Source organism: Formica exsecta, unplaced genomic scaffold (genome assembly GCF_003651465.1).
Source record: "Formica exsecta isolate Colony F162 unplaced genomic scaffold, ASM365146v1 scaffold303, whole genome shotgun sequence".
Classification (NCBI taxonomy): domain Eukaryota; kingdom Metazoa; phylum Arthropoda; class Insecta; order Hymenoptera; family Formicidae; genus Formica; species Formica exsecta.
Window position 1 is genome coordinate 321,237 of NW_021850289.1, and position 18,092 is coordinate 339,328.

General features: G+C 33.4%; 4 protein-coding genes across 7 annotated transcripts in view; 3 read left to right on the plus strand and 1 right to left on the minus strand.

Annotated features, from left to right (window-relative positions):
* The window catches only part of LOC115237680 (mucin-12-like), a 15,495-nt gene extending 11,847 nt beyond the window's left edge, over nucleotides 1-3,648 (plus strand). Inside the window, exons 8-9 of the mRNA XM_029810896.1 lie at nucleotides 228-891; nucleotides 2,383-3,648. Coding sequence (XP_029666756.1) covers nucleotides 228-891; nucleotides 2,383-2,769 — 1,051 coding nt within the window. The 3' untranslated portion in view covers nucleotides 2,770-3,648. The remainder of the gene's footprint in view (nucleotides 1-227; nucleotides 892-2,382) is intronic.
* A 1,835-nt stretch (nucleotides 3,649-5,483) lies between these two features.
* LOC115237658 (autophagy-related protein 9A) lies at nucleotides 5,484-11,892 on the plus strand. 4 transcript variants are annotated; one of them, XM_029810854.1, is made up of 9 exons: nucleotides 5,484-5,789; nucleotides 5,866-6,141; nucleotides 7,204-7,309; nucleotides 7,433-7,752; nucleotides 7,832-8,289; nucleotides 8,369-8,553; nucleotides 8,668-9,627; nucleotides 9,723-10,085; nucleotides 10,214-10,587. In XM_029810854.1, the coding sequence occupies exons 3-9, from the start codon at nucleotides 7,259-7,261 to the stop codon at nucleotides 10,364-10,366; spliced, it is 2,490 nt and encodes an 829-aa protein (XP_029666714.1). In that variant the 5' UTR covers nucleotides 5,484-5,789; nucleotides 5,866-6,141; nucleotides 7,204-7,258; the 3' UTR covers nucleotides 10,367-10,587. The 4 variants fall into 4 exon arrangements, with proteins under 4 accessions (XP_029666714.1, XP_029666715.1, XP_029666713.1 ...); XM_029810855.1 differs by having other exon boundaries at nucleotides 5,866-5,886; XM_029810853.1 differs by having other exon boundaries at nucleotides 5,484-6,141.
* A 231-nt stretch (nucleotides 11,893-12,123) lies between these two features.
* On the plus strand, nucleotides 12,124-12,924 carry LOC115237682. Its single transcript, XM_029810899.1, has 2 exons — nucleotides 12,124-12,326; nucleotides 12,504-12,924. The coding sequence occupies exons 1-2, from the start codon at nucleotides 12,153-12,155 to the stop codon at nucleotides 12,651-12,653; spliced, it is 324 nt and encodes a 107-aa protein (XP_029666759.1). The 5' UTR covers nucleotides 12,124-12,152; the 3' UTR covers nucleotides 12,654-12,924.
* Nucleotides 12,925-13,063: 139 nt separating this feature from the next.
* LOC115237681 (sodium-independent sulfate anion transporter-like) overlaps nucleotides 13,064-18,092 on the minus strand; it is an 8,362-nt gene continuing 3,333 nt past the window's right edge. The window contains exons 6-13 of the mRNA XM_029810898.1: nucleotides 17,957-18,080; nucleotides 17,464-17,608; nucleotides 16,975-17,139; nucleotides 16,540-16,701; nucleotides 16,090-16,230; nucleotides 14,933-15,078; nucleotides 13,979-14,140; nucleotides 13,064-13,340 (exon numbers count right to left, since the gene is read on the minus strand). Of these exons, the coding sequence (XP_029666758.1) occupies nucleotides 13,197-13,340; nucleotides 13,979-14,140; nucleotides 14,933-15,078; nucleotides 16,090-16,230; nucleotides 16,540-16,701; nucleotides 16,975-17,139; nucleotides 17,464-17,608; nucleotides 17,957-18,080 (1,189 nt within the window). The 3' untranslated portion in view covers nucleotides 13,064-13,196. The remainder of the gene's footprint in view (nucleotides 13,341-13,978; nucleotides 14,141-14,932; nucleotides 15,079-16,089; nucleotides 16,231-16,539; nucleotides 16,702-16,974; nucleotides 17,140-17,463; nucleotides 17,609-17,956; nucleotides 18,081-18,092) is intronic.

The window sequence follows — 18,092 nt, forward strand, 5'->3', positions numbered from 1 at the left end:
TTCGCTCACAAAGCTTCCTCTATGAGGAAGCAAAAATTGAAAAATCCGCATGCTTAAAGCAGCTTATTATAATTTGTATAAATATAAGTTTACTTACTTATTGAGAGCTAAGTATCCAAGTCTATGTTTGCCTCTTCAACATCGTAGATATTTTGTGCTAAAAATTTTTCTCTTATGCAATCTCCATTAAAAACAATAAGAATTACATTTAACTATGACTCTTTCAGCTTCAAATCCAACGGTGGCACTAGTACGAGCACCGAGGCGACCGCATCAGAACCGACCCAGAAAAGCAGAGGACGTTTCGGAAATGGCAGTTCGAATGGCAACGGATTCAAGCGACCTCGACCAGGCGGTAACCACAAACCTATCGAAGAGGATACCATACAGAAGGAGACTTCCAGCTCGGTGAACGCGGAGAAACCAGTGTCCGGTCGCGGTAGATTCCGCGCGCCTTCCGGCGGCAGAATCGCTGTGTCGACGACGACGATATCAACGCCATCGAACAGCGGCGCCCCGGCGATATCAAACGGTGCCGCCGCGGCTCGACCTGCCTTCAACAAGCTGAATATCAATCGAAGACGCGGACGACCGACCACGAGTGCGCCAGGAGGCGAGAATTCCCAGGAGGCGCCGCATTCCGAAACCGGCGCTCAGACCGTCAGCCAAATCGCGCCGGAAGCTACGACGAGCACCCCGAAGAACGCTGTGCGCGCACGACTTCCCGGTGCGCCTGTAATCAGACCATCCGCCATCAGGCCATCGGGTGGCAGAGTCAATTTGAGACAGAAACCGGGACAGGTGACTACCACGACAACGCTCGCGTCGGAAGCCGCCGAAGCTGCCGTCGAAGAGCCGGCCGGAGAGGGAACCGAGGAGGAGACACACGAGGTTGGTATTTAAAATTATTTATGTTAGCGCGCATACAAATATAAATTATTTTTTCTATATAGAATACTATTTCTTCGTATATATTTTGAAAAGGAATTATCTCATTCTTACAGATTGTGCGATGATTTCGAATTAAGACACAATCTGTATATCTTTTTCTACAAATGTATCTCAAAACTCAGAATTTTTATTGCTCGAGAAAAAATTCTGTCTAATAAATTATCGTAAAACATATTTTGATCTATAAGCAAAGAACAATCAGAAAATATATATTGGCTTATAAATTTTCTTATAGTCATCATCACACTTCTTATTATCATTAAAATTATTTCAAACTATTAGTAAGTAAAAGAAGAAACTAAAAGATTTTATTTTATCTTTATTATCTTGAAAATAACTAATTTCTTGATCAGATCAAAACATATATACCGATATTACTTAATAAATATGCCTGTTACAGAACAAGCTGTATATTAATTATGCAAATATCGATCTATGAACGATTCCGCTCGTGCCTAAAGTAAGGTCAAATCTGAGATTCTACCTCGTGTATATATGTGTATGTCGTGTATATGTGTGTATGTATGGAGCACTCGTGTCAAGCCAGCTGCATACACTACGAAATTAGGTACGAGGACACCGTGATGTCACTCTCGATAAAGTTCTCTTTCGGAATTTACTTTCACTGGATGGCCTTTCGAAATGTCATCAACTAACCGACAGAAAACGGTGAACACGATCGCTTTTCACCTTTCGACTTTACGATCCTGCGAGGTCGTCGCGAATAACGGAGTGCCGAGTACCAGTAATCGAACGAAAAAACGAGATAGAAAATGAAAGTAAGAAAGGGAAAGAGATGGAGAAGAGAGTGTTCAAAGAGATGATTTCGTAATATTTCTTTTAAACAGGCATTCCCCCGACATTTCTTTACGCCCCCCGTAAAAATGAAATTCTGCTTTGAGCAGAAAAGTTGTGTCAAGCACAAAGAATGAAACTATCTTTATTATAATAAATAAGTTTGTGCGGGTATATCATAAAAATTACATGTTTTTATATCCTACAATTTAACTAGAAAGATATTATTAAATTTAAGAAATTTATTCTTAAGTATAGCTCATTCTCATATCAAAACCTTGCGGACATTTCTAGTATGTACAATAAAAATCTAAAGTTATCATAACTTATGTTTCGATTTTAATATGTCAAATTTTGTCAAGTTCTTAGCCATTTATTGTTGCTATCAGCTAATATTATTTTAAAATAACTGAAAAGTTTAAGAACAATTGTAAAGTTCGAATCTTTATGATATTTTAATTATCAACTAACAAACGTCTTATTGTTAGCATGTATAATTTACAAAGAATATCCGAGATAACTTATACGACATAACTTATCCGCGTTAAAGTGTCACATTCTTCATATATATTTTTAAAACAACTCACGTTGACTCCCTCTTTAAGCCATTCAATAAAATAATAATTTTTTCTTCAGGCACCAGCGGAAACCAGCCTGCCGCCGGCGCGTTCGACCACACCGAATCCTCTGAACAAATTGCGAAACCGTAATCGACTACAAGTGCATCCGAAAACGACGACAAAGTCGCCGGTGCCGCCAGCGATCAGAAGATCACCGCTACTACCGCGACGCAAGGTGACCGAGGCCGCGCCGGCACCTCAGACGAGCCAGGAGGATACATCCTCCGAAGAGGAGGTCACTTCCATCAGTGAGACAGAGCCGACCTCCGAGGCGACCTCCGTCGAGATCAACACGACAGCTAGCACGAAGCATGACGAGACACGCGGTCTAGGCGGTCTCCTGGCACCTCGACGTAGGATACCGGCGCGACGTCCGGGTCAGATAGTTCAGGTCCAGGCCTAGATCGCATAATCGCATACAAATAAAGAATAATCGCGTCTTGGACCACGAGATCAAGATTCATTCGTCTGCGAGGATATGGACGATTTCCATGACCTATCAAAAGGAATATAGATTAGATATCCCGTGGAGATGGAGACACATCGAATATCGCGCTCTCGGAAAGACAGATATTTAATTTTTTATAACGTTTTTTCTCTGACATATTTTTTCTGATCAACAAGACAGACATCAAGCGTGTTGGAATAAAGATGGCAGATGTATATAGCATCTTTTACAATCGCGTCTTTTAACAAATCAAATTTATAATACCAGTTTTTATCGCATTTATATTAACAAGATGTTCATCACGATTTTTAAGGATACGTGATGATATTATTATATGATAATATAGCATGATGACATATTGTGTTAATAGTGTAATCTGAAATATGAAAAGATATAAGATATTATCAAAATATCATTAAAATACTCTCCAAATATTTTATATTTAATAATAATATAATCTAATTGTAAATTCAATTATTATTACACTAATTACTGCATTATATGATTTTTAAACACAATACATCACCTACGCGTATAGAAATTACAATCATAATTATAATCCAACACAATAACGAGACAAATAAGTGTTTCCAAGTCTCTTGATAGATATTGCGATAACTGTATTGTAACTGTATTGTATATTTAATTTGGCGAGTTTTTTATTTAATAATTAGCGTGCATTTATAAAGTTATCGAAGTACTATTTTAACGTAATATATGCATCTATATATGCATATGAATAATATCCTCTTGGGGATGTATTTTTAAGACTACTACTGTGTAATGTTCCAAGATACACTGTAAATATTGCAATTAAACATATATAAAGTTAATTGTATTATATTTCTCTTTGGATTTACCTTGTCAAAAAAAAAAAAAAAAAACATAATATTTGCACATAAAATTGATATATTTCTTAATTATTGAGAGAATCAATAGAGTAAGTAAATAGAATAAGAAAATTATTTAGTAAATAAAAATTTGTAATTTCCTGAATCACTATTATTATGTGTATTCCATGAGGCATTAAAATAACCTCAATTTTTTTTTTATTTAAATAAATATTTTAATAGATATACTAAATTTTATCCTTTATATTATAATCTCTGACAATCAATAATGATATGTATTTATTATTATTTATGATAAATCTATGTTATTATTTGTATTTTCTCATTAAAATATAAGAGATAAATATATATAAAATTATGAGAAGAAACGAGAATATAAATTAGATAAATTATAGACATAAATTTTAAGAGATTTTTGTAGTTATTAAATTTATTAAAAACTACAATATTATGATTGTATCCAACATAAAAGCATTCCCGATTACTTATATAATTACGGTCATTAATAATTCGGTATCAAAAAAGAAAGAAAATATCGTTCGTTATATTTTCCGATATATAATATTTTCCATCCACGTAAATATTATATAATTGTGAGAAAGTCGCCGTATCTTTAATCGAGGAATACCGTCATCCCTTACATTCAAACCCATTGTCATATATTCACATCGAATGAAATATTTATATACTTGGTCATGTCATCGGCAATTGAATGCAACATTGTATTTCCCACAAAGTCGGACAATTTCTTGCATAAAAATACAAGAATAATGAAGCCAAAGGGTTGTAATAACAGAGAGAGTCTGTGATTCTTTTTATAAAAACCCAGTGAGCAATATGTTATCAAAAGAAATTCATAAAGTACTCAAGTTTAAGAGTCGGACTTCCGAAAACACCAAATTGATCAATCGCATATGATGCGCAAGTACAGCAAAGTCCTGTATTTGCTACATTTGTGCATCATGCGATTGATCAATCGATGAATTAAAAAACGCCCTTTAAATTTTTTTAAGACATAACCCAACTTTTTAGGTTAAATATAGAAATAACAAAAATATATATGAAAATATTAATATATTTTATGCTCAAATACATATTTAATAATATTTATAATTTAAGAAAGAAAGATTATCTTAAAAACGTTAATATTGAAGAAATGCTATCTCTTTGAAATCCAGAGCATGCAGCGGCACGCAGTTCACACTAGACACAGGGTCTCTAGTTCACATGTACGTTGCTTGCGCATGTGTGCGGCTTTCGTAAAATATCTTAAATGGCACGCTTGCTAGAGATTTTAGAGATATCTATGAAGAGATATCATAAAGAGCTCTTGTGAAAGATATCTTACAAAAAGATAACTTACTGATATCATTTCTAAGAAAATTTAATTAAGTCTTTAAAAAGTCCTCTTAAAGAGCTCATCCTCTCAATAATGCTCACTGGGAAGTTAATGATAGAAGAGCTTACCTTGCGCTTTATGCACATATCTTGCGAGATACCGTGTAAAAAAACAAATATATTGTTGTAATATATATATATATATATTATTTATCAAGGATAAAATAATTCTACGAACGTTGCGGTCGCCAAATGAAATGTAGTTCAAATCGTCAAAGACTTTTTCGCTCCAATTCGTTAAACGCTTCGAAACTTTTGTCGTGTCCAACGGAACGCATTCCTGATCAATGAAACGATTCAAGATATTTGTAACGCCAATGTGCATCTTATATGTAGAGCGACCTATGTCATTCGAACAATCAGCGCCTCTTACGGAACGATGATGAACTACATGTGAAGTGATGATAAATCGAATATAAAATTTTTTTATATAAAATCATTTTCATTTTAATGCAACGCGCGTATGAGAAGCTTATACGTTCATTCAAATATATATGTCCTCGATTATCTTTTTTGATCACAAGAAGAAATGACGAAATTACAATAGATACAAGTAGTACATTATGATTCCGTGGCGTTGATTGTAAAGTGGGCATCGAACTGACATACATACATAGAGGAAATACTTGGCCAGCAAAGATGGTGAAACGCGAAAAGACACATGTGCAGTTTTAACGGTCCGATGTCTAAATTATCAGTGAATAATCGCACGCGGAAGGTCAATATGTAAGTGAGCATAATCACGCTTAATCAGCAACTACGAGTATATGCGCGTTATAAGATTTGTTGTGGCATTCGTCAGCTGTAGGATCGCGATTCGAAGGTACGCAAAGGCAGAATGCGCTTTGTTTATGGAGATCAGCTGTGTTTCCAAACATCACATCACTCTTCCTGCTTCGCGCGCTCTGCTAGCGAGCGACGTTGCTATTTCCGTCGAATAAAGGTCAACCGAATGCTGAGGACAAAGCGACGAACGTCGCGCGTATGACGTGTTGCACTCTCGCATCATTGTCCGTGTAGAGAATCCGAAAAAATCTTCGAAATCCAAAAAGAAAAAAAGGAGAACGAGAGATAAAGTGTACCTTCTTCAACCAACTACTTATGATTTGAACCACTGTTTCTGCATTTTCTTGAGAGAGCATAATCGACGAGCTTTCTTTTATGTCGCATTATATCGCGTTTGAACATTTAGCTCTATCGTAAAAAAATTGAGAAACTTTTAATACATTTGAAAATACTCCAATTCTGATACTGTACAAGTGCTTTTCACGATTTTATGTGGATTGTATTGTCATGTGTGATCATTATTAGCTATTATACTTAGGAAAGAAAAATAAGCATGAGAGACAAGTGTAGCATATATTGATATAATACTAAGAAAATGTTCAAGGTGAAATATGCAGCTTGATGAATAATCAATTGAGCAATTAAACAAGTTAATCCCATGATAAGATGTATAAATAAGGAAATTTCTGTTCAAGAGAATGATATATATTCAAATAGACTGTATTTAGGTCATTGGGAATATGCAACACCATGTTGTATTTTTAATTTTGTGATAATAGAAAGAAAAATATAAAAGAATTTACGTTATTCAAAGAGATATATAATCCATTCACCATAGAAAAAAATCAATTGATTATTATGTTAAAACTTTGTTTTTAAAAATCAATGCACAATGTCTTTAGCGAATATTTTTAAACTCTATTGTGAAAACATACAATATTTTTCTTAATGTCAAGAAGAGCAATTATATGTATAGATTTATATTATATGATTATATTTATTATATAAGATATGTTTAATATTTATTAAAATATTGAAGATATGTTATTACAATACTTTTTTATAAAGATCCAAGTTTTGATTATTAACGTAGTTATTATTCTATTTTTCTGTTATGTTTTGTGTCTTATTATGACAAATATAATCGTTTATCTCTTTATTACGTTTAATAGTTTATTAGCATTGTTATGTCAAAACTTTTGTTTATTATAAGTATTCATACGTAGAAATAATTTTTAACATCATTAATAAGTACAAATTTATAAATTTGTAAGATTATTTTGATACTGTGAAAATGTATTGCAACTAAGAATTATTATGTTTAGTATGATTTAGTAACTGATTTGCATTCCAGATGCTTGCGGAGCAATCATCAACTGGTAGTTAAATAAACTTAATGACATGAAAGAATGAAACGAGAAACTGTCATTACCTGTATAGAACCAAACCGAGCGCAAACGGTAAAATCTCATTAACTATGTAAATTTTATACTATTCTAATGCATTGTTTGTCTACCACAATTCTCCTCTTAATATATTTTTATAATTAACAATATAATTATATAATATAATTGCATTTGTAGATGACGACGGTATTGGACGGTAACTACCAACGTATACATCCTTACGAAGGTCAGGAAGAGGATGCAGATGATGAAGACGATCGCGAGGAGACGCCTCAAGAATCGGGCGTCATAATCCACGTAGTACCAGAAGGAAACAAAGCGCGATGGAATCACATTGAAGATCTGGACTCATTCTTCACACGAATGTATCATTATCATCAGCAACACGGTTTCCTTTGTATGATGCTCCAAGAAGTTTTGGAATTATGGCAATTTTTTTTCGTGGTCTTCTTTGTTACCATCCTTTTTCACTGCGTCGATTACAACAAAATATATAAGTACGTTGTAGTACTTTTTAAACTCTTGCAAATTATCTTTCGATGTAATAGATATTCAATCGTCATATTATATTTTCAGTGGTGGAGATACTAATGACACCAGCCACAAAAGCGACGCTATAATATGTGTAGGAGATTGTGTAAAGTCAATCTCTTTATTTTATTGGAGTCTTCTTGTTGTCGCAGCCATTTTCTTTATTCTTCAATTTGTCAAAGTTTCCTACCACTTGATGCAGTTCTGGGAGATCAAAATGTTTTTCAACACAGCACTCAAAATTGCCGATAGTGAGTTGGACAATTTCACTTGGCACGAGGTTCAAAAGCGAGTTATAGAAGTGCAAAAAGAGCAAGAAATGTGTATTCATAAAAGAGAACTTACAGAATTAGATATATATCATAGAATATTAAGACACAAAAATTATATGGTGGCTATGATCAATAAATCTCTTTTACCAGTACGGTTAAAATTCCCTATTATAGGAGAAGTTATCTTCTTGACACGGGGATTGAAATATAATATAGAATTATTATTGTTTTGTAAGTATATAATGCGATAAGTAAACGTAACATTTCCAAAAGTAGAAAGAGAATTCATTTTGATTTTTTTCTTTTCCAGGGGGACCATGGTCACCGTTTGAAAATAATTGGCATTTAAAAGAAGATTACAAAAAATTGAATAAAAGGCAAGAACTCGCGCGATTATTGTCTAAACATATCTTGTGGGTCGGTATCGCAAATTTCATCTTGTGTTTCCTTATTCTCCTGTGGCAAGTTCTCTATACGTTTTTCAATTATGCTGAGGTAAATAATTATTTTTTCTAGTTACGAATATGTACACTCAATGAAAATTTTAACGTAATAATTACACTAACATTCTTTAGTGTGAATAATATACTACAAAAATATTATTGACAGACTATTAAGCGAGAACCAAGTGTCTTGGCAATGCGCACGTGGTCCCTGTATGGCCGGCTATATCTGCGTCACTTTAACGAACTCGATCACGAATTGAACGCCCGTCTCAGTCGCGCGTACCGTCCTGCTTCCAAATACATGAGCAGCTTTACGTCCCCGATAATGACAGTACTCGCCAAGCATATCGCATTCGTCACTGGTAGCGTATTAGCGGTATTGTTGGTGATAACGTTGATCTACGAGCCGATATTCTCGATGGAGCGCGTAGTTGCTTACATGACTATGCTAGGCGTTGTAGCGGCAGCCGCAAAGGCAGTAATACCCGACGAAAATCTGGTCTGGTGTCCCGAGACTCTTCTGACTGCTGTGCTGGCTCATACACATTACAGACCGGACAGTTGGCGGGGTACCGCTCATACGCTAACCACTAGAGCTCAAGTGGCGCAGCTGTTCCAGTACCGCGCAGTACATCTCCTGGAAGAATTGATTTCTCCATTTGTTACGACGTACATTTTGTGCTTCCGTATGCGGCATCGAGCTTTAGAAATTGTAGACTTTTTTCGTAACTTCACCATCGAGGTTGCCGGAGTCGGCGACGTGTGTAGCTTTGCCCAGATGGACGTGCGCAAACATGGCAACCCTATGTGGCAGACTGTGACGCACAGTCCCGCAGTTTCTCCGTTGCAACAGGAGAATCGTAGCGCCGGATACGATAATCAGTATGGTGTCGATCCCGATAAGTACGTGTCGATGTCGAATCATTATACTCAGGCGGAAGACGGCAAGACCGAATTGTCCCTTATACATTTCACCCTAACAAATCCTGAATGGAAACCACCGTCCCACGCAGAGAATTTTGTGACCGCTTTGAAAGAAAGAGCTAGAAAGGAAGCGACTGCGGATTCTGATCCTTATAACAATCCGCTTATAGCCAGTTTAAATAGCTTATCCGGTCTTGGTGTAAGTACTCGTTCTTTTTTCTCATACTTACTGAATAATTCTATTGCAGTTGTTTTTGTGTTTTATATATTGTTTCCATATAATTTTTATTACAGTATAAAGAACATGTGTCGAATATTATTCGAAGTACGATAAATCAAATGAGTATGCCCAGTATGAGCAACGTTTTTACAAATCAACCAAGCACATCGACCACGTCAGTCGGCGTCGATCGATCATTTGGCACAAAGTCTACCAGACGTCGAGGTGCATCCAAGAAGGAGGGTCCGTTGCACAATGAGAGAGGATTCCTGTACGATCTGCAACAGGGAATATCGAATCAGTCACTAGGTGCTTCTGTATTTGGATCAGGCCACAGTTACATCGAGACTCATACAGATCCGTCTATACCTACGGAATTAACTGCTGCCGATATGTCTTTATCTACATTGTACCTGCATGAGCTTCATCATAGACAAGCAAGTATCTCAGTTTATATTAATGAGGTATCGAGCAGTATCGAGCTGCCTAAGTACAATGTGACAAAGAATTACAAGCAATCTCGATAAAAATGCAGATATTAAATATAAAAATGTTTAAATTCTAGGTAAGGAGAAGAGGCTATCAGGAAATGGCAACGAGAAGTATATGGCAGCGAAGTCCGGCTCAAGAGCTAGCAACACTTCCCGAAGTTAGGCAAGAAAGAGTACCGCTCCTATTGCACCAAGATTCTTCTTTAAGAAAAAACAGAGAATCTTAACACTACGCTTGAAAGTTCATTTAAATAGCGTAATAGATTCTCGCGCAATAATCATTTTAGCGGAATAAAGTGATTTTTACTTGTTTTATTACGACGAAAAAAATTCACAATTTATTTTATCATAAATAAGTAGTCACAACACGTTCGAGAGTGATATCGTCTCGATGTTATGTAGAAAATTAATTACGTCTTCTAAATATTCTTAATATTATATAGTGCAGAGAAAAGGACATAGGCTTCTTTCTCTTTCTTCTCTGCATATGGCCAACGATTTAATAACGCCTACTCTTAATATCAAGGACCTATCTGAAAACTTATATTTTATACATAAAACATTCATACTTAACAACAATTATTTTATCTTATGTTTTGATGTAATTGTAGACTCCACATATAAAAAACATTGATTTAAGAGATTGGACTAGTATAGCACAGTCTATATAAACGCGCGATAGAGATTTTTTAGAATTATTTTTAAAAAAATACATAAGGTTCTTTTGCATTAAGATAAATTATATAATTTCTCGCTTCTAATACCGTCACATGAATACAGTGAGGAAATAAAAAAAAAAAAAGAATAGAAAAGAAAACCTTTAAACTTCAACTATTTTTTAAAAACAAGAGAAAGACAAAAATTTTTCTGACTAGGCTATACTGGCTTTTATGACAATCTAACTTTTTAATTCAATGAGGTTTGTTATGCTATTATTAAAAGTATTGATATATATTACACACACACACATACACATAAAATTTTGTCAAATAACGAATAGAATATTTCAAATTTAAATGAGTTGAACGTAAAGATTAGTATAATATAGATAGAAAACTAAAAGAGATAATACATTTTTATATTCAAATATGAGATAAACACGTAATTTACATGTCTGATAATTTTAATGACCTCTCAATGCCACGATTCTCTAGTCATACGAAATTAATATCGCGCCGTAGCGTACTTCTCTTTTTAGACGAAGTGGTCCTATTTATTTTTAACATTTTATTTTTATTACTAGCTATTATATAATATATATACATATATATACATATATAAATATATATGTATATGTACATATATTATACATACATGCATACATACATATACATATATAAATATATATGTATATGTACATATATGCATGACGGCGGCTAAATATTGATGGCTAGGGTAACTCGTAGAATTACATGTACATAAAATCGCGATATTTTGAAATGCCGCGATAACAATTATAGTTGAAAGACAAGTCTCGTCCTTCGACATAATAGAGGTTGTTACAAAGTATATTAAGACAAATCTAGACTCTACTCTTTACTTATCCTTTGTTTATACACAACATTTAGTAACTTAATAAGAAATCGATGATTTGTAAAATGAATTAATAGGTAATAAATAATATTAAATAAGAAAATACGTTTTTTGCTAAATCTTATATCGATGTGATTCTCATGAGATGAGAAATTAGTGCTGTAAGAAACACATCTGTAATTATATCACTATAACAGAAATAAATAAATTTCTTAATAAACTGGTTAACTTTATTTATACTATATCTATCGCTCATATATTTCACTATCAACTGTCACCAAGTTTTTTGAAATGTTATCAATGAGAAAAAATATAAAGTGTAAAAACATAAAAAAAAAAAAGATTTTGTAGTAAATATAATCATTAAAGAATGCTGCTTTTGAATGCATCCTTGATTTTCAATTATTTGTATGGAAAGCTTTTGTTTTTTTTTTCTTTTTGTAAGAATCGTGATGATTGCTGCATAAATATTTGAGAAAAATGACTAATGATAAAATTGCAAATATGAGCGCCTGCCAAGAAATTATATCGTCAACTGCTAAGTTGGTGGATGCTTCCAAATACAATCTGCGATGTAACCGCAATATCAGTGAGAAAATGACAAAGAAGGACTTCATTTACGATATCCGTACGCCTGCACAGACCATGAGAAAGGTACTTATGCCGATTGACGCGAAAGCCTTGTTTTAGCGATTTACTTTCTCGGGATGTAAGAATCGGTTTTAGAAAATTCAAATATATTAAAATTTCAAAGAAATTGGCACATCCACATTAATTACTTCCTAAAGCACACATTTCGATGCGTCAAAACAAAATTTGTAATCTGTATAGTTCGAGATACAGAAACAACCTATCATACTACCGATACAACTACGACGAAAGCAGACCACTAGTTCAAAAATGCCACAATACACAGTAATTTCCGAAAAACTGGACCGCGGTAGTGGTGATGCGACTGTTGTAAGTAAACATTATTTATGAAAGAGTTTGATACTTCTATTTTTTTTCTTACCTGTATTTCAATACTATTTAGTTTAGTAAAAAATAAGTAAAACTATTGTTATTCAAACATTTCCCCTTTAATGCATCGAAAAAATGTCATTTAAGGTACATTTTTTTAAAGCAAAATATGATAATACATTTTATTCTAATCTTGTTATGCTGCACTTTTGATCCTGTTGTTACATATTCTCACATTTCATTTTGATTCATTTTCATTCTGAATTTCCAATTTTTTCTATCTATTCTTAAATATACACCCTGTAAAGTTTAATGACTGACCTACGCATTTATACTATTTATTAGCCTCTTTATGTGACATCTAAACCCACGCAGTCATATACCCATATTTGTAAGAGTCGTGTAATGTCTATAGATAGGTGATTGCACCCTGTAAAGTTTAATGACTGACCTACGCATTTATACTATGATATTTATTAGCCTCTTTATGTGACATCTAACCCACGCAGTCATATACCCATATTTGTAAGAGTCGTGTAATGTCTATAGATAGGTGATTCCGTCTCAGTCATGGTTAGCCCTATCTTCCTTGACATTTACTAGTTCCGGCGCTACGATCTTCAGGGTGGCATCTACACTTTCGCAGCAATTATTGCAAACAATGCTTTGTCCACGTACTGAAAGGTCCTGTGCTAGAAGCTTGACATTCTGCAAGGCAAACGACTTTATGTTAATTATGATATTAACACAACAGAGAGAGAAGCGCGTGCGTATATAAGTTCTGCATATAAATGAAAGGTAAAACTGCATAAAAGGTAACACATCTCCGATTTAATCGCCACTTAAATAAATATGTTATAGGGGAAGTTTTTCTGAGTAATTCCCCGCAAGAAATAATTGAGGAACGGCATTGGTTTAGGAGATATAACAAATTGAAGTTTCACAGTTTTAATGCTTTTTCTCAGGTATTATAAAGCAATATTAGGAAAAGTGAAGTTTGTATACGTTGTATTTGTTGTAGAGCAGATAAAAAAATGTTTGTTTACATTTACGGAATAGGTACACGGTCATGGATATTTTGTCAATAATGTGTTTCACCTATTTCTCGCAGTTCGTTAACAGCTTTCAACATGTAACTACATGAATTTCTGATTCATGTCTTCAAAAATATTATTTATTGAATACGTGGACGGGGAAGGGGCGGAGTCCCTCCCTCTACACCCCACCCCGAAAAAATTCTTTCATATCTGTTTGCCCGTGACATTTCCCTGAACCTATCTCAACAAGCATCTTATGTCGAAGTTTGGATCTTTCACATCGACCGCGGGCAAGACATCATTACATACCTTAGCGACCGTAACATCAATCCTTTTCAGGTTCTTACAATCAAGTATCACATTGCATTCAGTCTCTCCGGAAAGCCTCATTATGTTAGCACGCAGTCGTTCTGCCGCTGGAAAAGCTACTGCCTCTTCAGGTATGACAATTATTACGGTTTCCCCTTCGATCTGCATTAGAGACAAAGAAAATAAAAAGTAGCTTGTTTATGCAGGTAGCTGTAGCCATCCCGTAATAAAAAACTATTTCAGACAATCTCGGGAAAAATGTATATTTTCGATAACGACATTTTAAAATTAGTAATTTGATTTAAATACAATTGGGTTATTAATATTGAAAATTGAATAAAAAAGAGGGTACATTAAATAGTATATAATCTAATATATACTTGATAAAATATAAAATATTTTTGATAACAGAGTTTCAAGTATACGCGATAAAACAAAAATCTCAAGGAAATTTATCGATACTCGAGTAAGACCGAAGAAGAAAGAGTACGAAGCAATGTATCAATTTTATTTGTGTGCGATTCGCGTAATAATCAGCATAAAAGATTAATTTCTTATGAAATAATAAAGTCTCACTTTAATACGATAACAGCATGATGAAATTGAATTAAGTTAAAAATGTAGCGTCAGTGATTTAAGATAACAGCGCTATAATATATCTATGAAATATATATTTTCTCTCTTTCGTATTGATCAGTTAGAAAAAAACTTTTATTCGATTATAAGCATTATAATATTTGCAAATCGAGTGAATAAATATTATCTTTTAAAAATACTGGAACACATAAAATTTTTGTCTCAATAAAATCTAATTTTGTATATATATAAGGAAATAAAATTTATGCAGAATATTTGGTAAAAGATTTGGTAAATAATACATGAGCTTTCAATGGAACATATATCAAATTATTCGATATTAAAAGATCGATCACAATCAATTCATTATTACTATACCTGTTCAATTTTCATCTCAATGGAAGGTCGCGCTGAATAATATAGTAAAGTTATAAGATTGACAACGATGCCGATTAAGATACCATACTCCAAACCGAGAAAAACGCATGGGACTAATGTCAGCACCATCACAAAAAAATCGATCTCTACAAAAATATATGTTATTAATTTTTTTAGCTGTAGCAGTGTCTAAAGAAAACAAATAAACACAATTTTTGTAACTCGCAAAAGTTTTCACAAACGGAAAAAATTTTACAATGGGAAAATATTAACATAAAATCTTGTGTTTTCTGATCGAATATTCTTATAGCAAATTCGATTGAATGCACTAGTGCGCACTAGTGTACATTAAAGATTGTCATATACAAATTTACAAAAGTCAATAAAATAACGTAAAATAATAAGATAATTAATACGCATCGACAAAGATATTTCTTTTAAATTTAAAATTTTTTAATTGTTTATTAAACAGTATATATGACTTAAAAAAATTAATGACGCACCCGTGGTGTAACCCGTGCTAATATAATAATAATTCAAAAAGCACAAATCATCACCCTTAATGCGGCTTTGTCGAGCAACGTTTATTTTATACATTTATAAGCATTTTCTGCTTTCAAATGCAAGTGCAAATTTATTTTAATGAGTTATATCGCAGAAGGCAACATTTAATTTTTAGATTAGCCAACCTAAAAGATATGTGTATATTAATCAATGAATATATGCAAATATATAATTTATATATATATATATTTAAATTAAAAACTTTACGATTTAATAAATTAATATACAAATAATAGTTCCAATATCACATTAATGAAAAAAGCTTTCATTTAAAGTATTATCAAAATATAAAGCATCAAGCAATATTGATCAAACGGTCTCGAAAGGGGAACGGACGACACTGTTCCGTCTTAACAATAACTGACATCACAAGGACGCGTTCGAGCATTATTGTTTCGCGCTGGCTTTCCAAGAACAGATACATCACGAATGGAATCCGGGTATAAGTGGTGCTCTGGTGCATTGACGTTGGCTCCTTTGTGCAACATCGTTGATACCACGCTGATTAAGCTGTATATAGATCAATTGAACCAAAGAAGAGAGAGAGAGAGAGAGAGAGAGAGAAAGAGAGGAAGATTCATCTTGAAACTTACTTCTGGCACGCCATAATAAAGCGTATGTCGAGAAATCAAGCATGTAATACATAGCACATATGATAAGGCCGGCTAGCGTCGCCTTTGGTATAAAACGGAAGGTAGAGGTCAATAAACTAACCGCGAGCAACACCAGACCACCTGTAAAAAGGTTCTATAGTCATTATTAAAAAAAAGATACACCGAAAAAATATCACCACGCTTCGCTAAAAAATTTGCTAAAGAATTTAATGGATGATTTTTTTATCTATTTCAAAATGGAATCACAATTTCATTGTTTTCAAAAAAAATCTTTATAATGTAAAATCGTTATCGTTGCGCTGAGAGAAGAGCAGTTTAGATATATTTTGGGACAATGAATAGAAATATTTTTCACGCGCCAAATCGATCCGTATTGAAATCACGTTGGACTCAAAGATGGAAAAATTTTTGTTCACTCTATTCACGTACCTGTAAATATTCCTCCCAACGGGGTTTTGACGCCCGATGCATGATTGACGGCCGTTCGTGTGAAAGATCCTGTAACTGGCATTGAACGGACGAATGATCCAAAGATATTGCAAATTCCTAGGGCAATCATTTCCTGCGTGGCATCTAGGGGTTTGCCTTTCCCTAAAATAAATCATTTCCTATTAACTTATTACTTTCATTGAGATTAAATAAACTCGGCTTTTATAACTCTCGATAATGATGTTAAAAAAGAGATAATAAATGCTTTTACATTAATAGAAAGTAGCGACAAAAATATTCGTAAAAAAAAAAAAAAAAAAAAACGCGACATACAAAAGCGTATCATGCGTTTTGAAAAATTTTTTATAATAAAATCTTTGTTCTTTATAACTTTGTAAAAGCGGCAACGGCTGATAATAATAAAAATCTAATTACCAAAGGCTTTTGCGATGGCTATGTGCTCGATAGTCGATACGATCGGTATCGTGAACAGTGTCGTTCCTATTGCGGTGGTCATTTCCAAAAAATCGTATGTACGGTTTTGAAATGTTGTAGAAAATGGTGGAGGAGCGAACGGTGGTAAATCCTGACCCATCGAACCTGAAATGTTTTGTCTATTATTTGCGTTTTATAATATATATCAATGTGTGAAAAATACATTTTATTGTATTTTATTAAAATACATTTATACATTTTTATCTTTTACATTTAATAATTCTTAATAATATAATAAATCTTTTACATTTAATAATTCTATAATTTCAACATATTGAGAGAAGAATATTAAATAAAAGATAATCCATTTTAAAATTATCTGGCGACTAATTTCCATTTAATTGTCAAAGTTTACTTTAATTCAAATTCACACACAGTAATGTTAATTGAATAATTATAATATTAAGCAAATGAATTAGCCTTACTTACCCGTTAAATTGAAAGGATTTTGTTTATTGATGTAAAAAATGTAAGCCATAGCGGTGCCTATAATTACGACTAATGCATTGCGAGACAAAGCAAAAAGCCATCCTATTTTTTGAAAAATTGTTCCTCTACGGCGTCCTGGTATATTCTATGTGTTGGAAAAAAAAATAACATCTTATCATCACACAATATTCTGAACTGCCTGTTATAAAATGTATATTGCTTGTAATTATATTCAATTGCCGAAATATTTAATCTCAAAAATTAAGGAGATATAATATAGAATGACATTCAGCTGAACTTTGACTGAAAATAAATGTCGGCTTTGTCGGCCAACAAATTGATTAAGTCTTTGCATTGCAACAGCATTTCTTATAATACAAATATATAATATCTGCGTTGCTTATATATGTATAAAGTATATAATTCTTTTGGTTTTAATAAAATGAAACGTTTCGAAAACTTGATCAAAATGAAAATTGATAGAATTTTATACCTTGAGCAAAACTAACAAAATGATTGTCCCAATGCCCAGCAAAGTATCTTGATATCGAATCTGATTGAGGTGTTTGAAGATCATTATCAGAGAATCCAAAAAATTCTCAGTTCTACCAGGAATGTCGAGAAGAGAC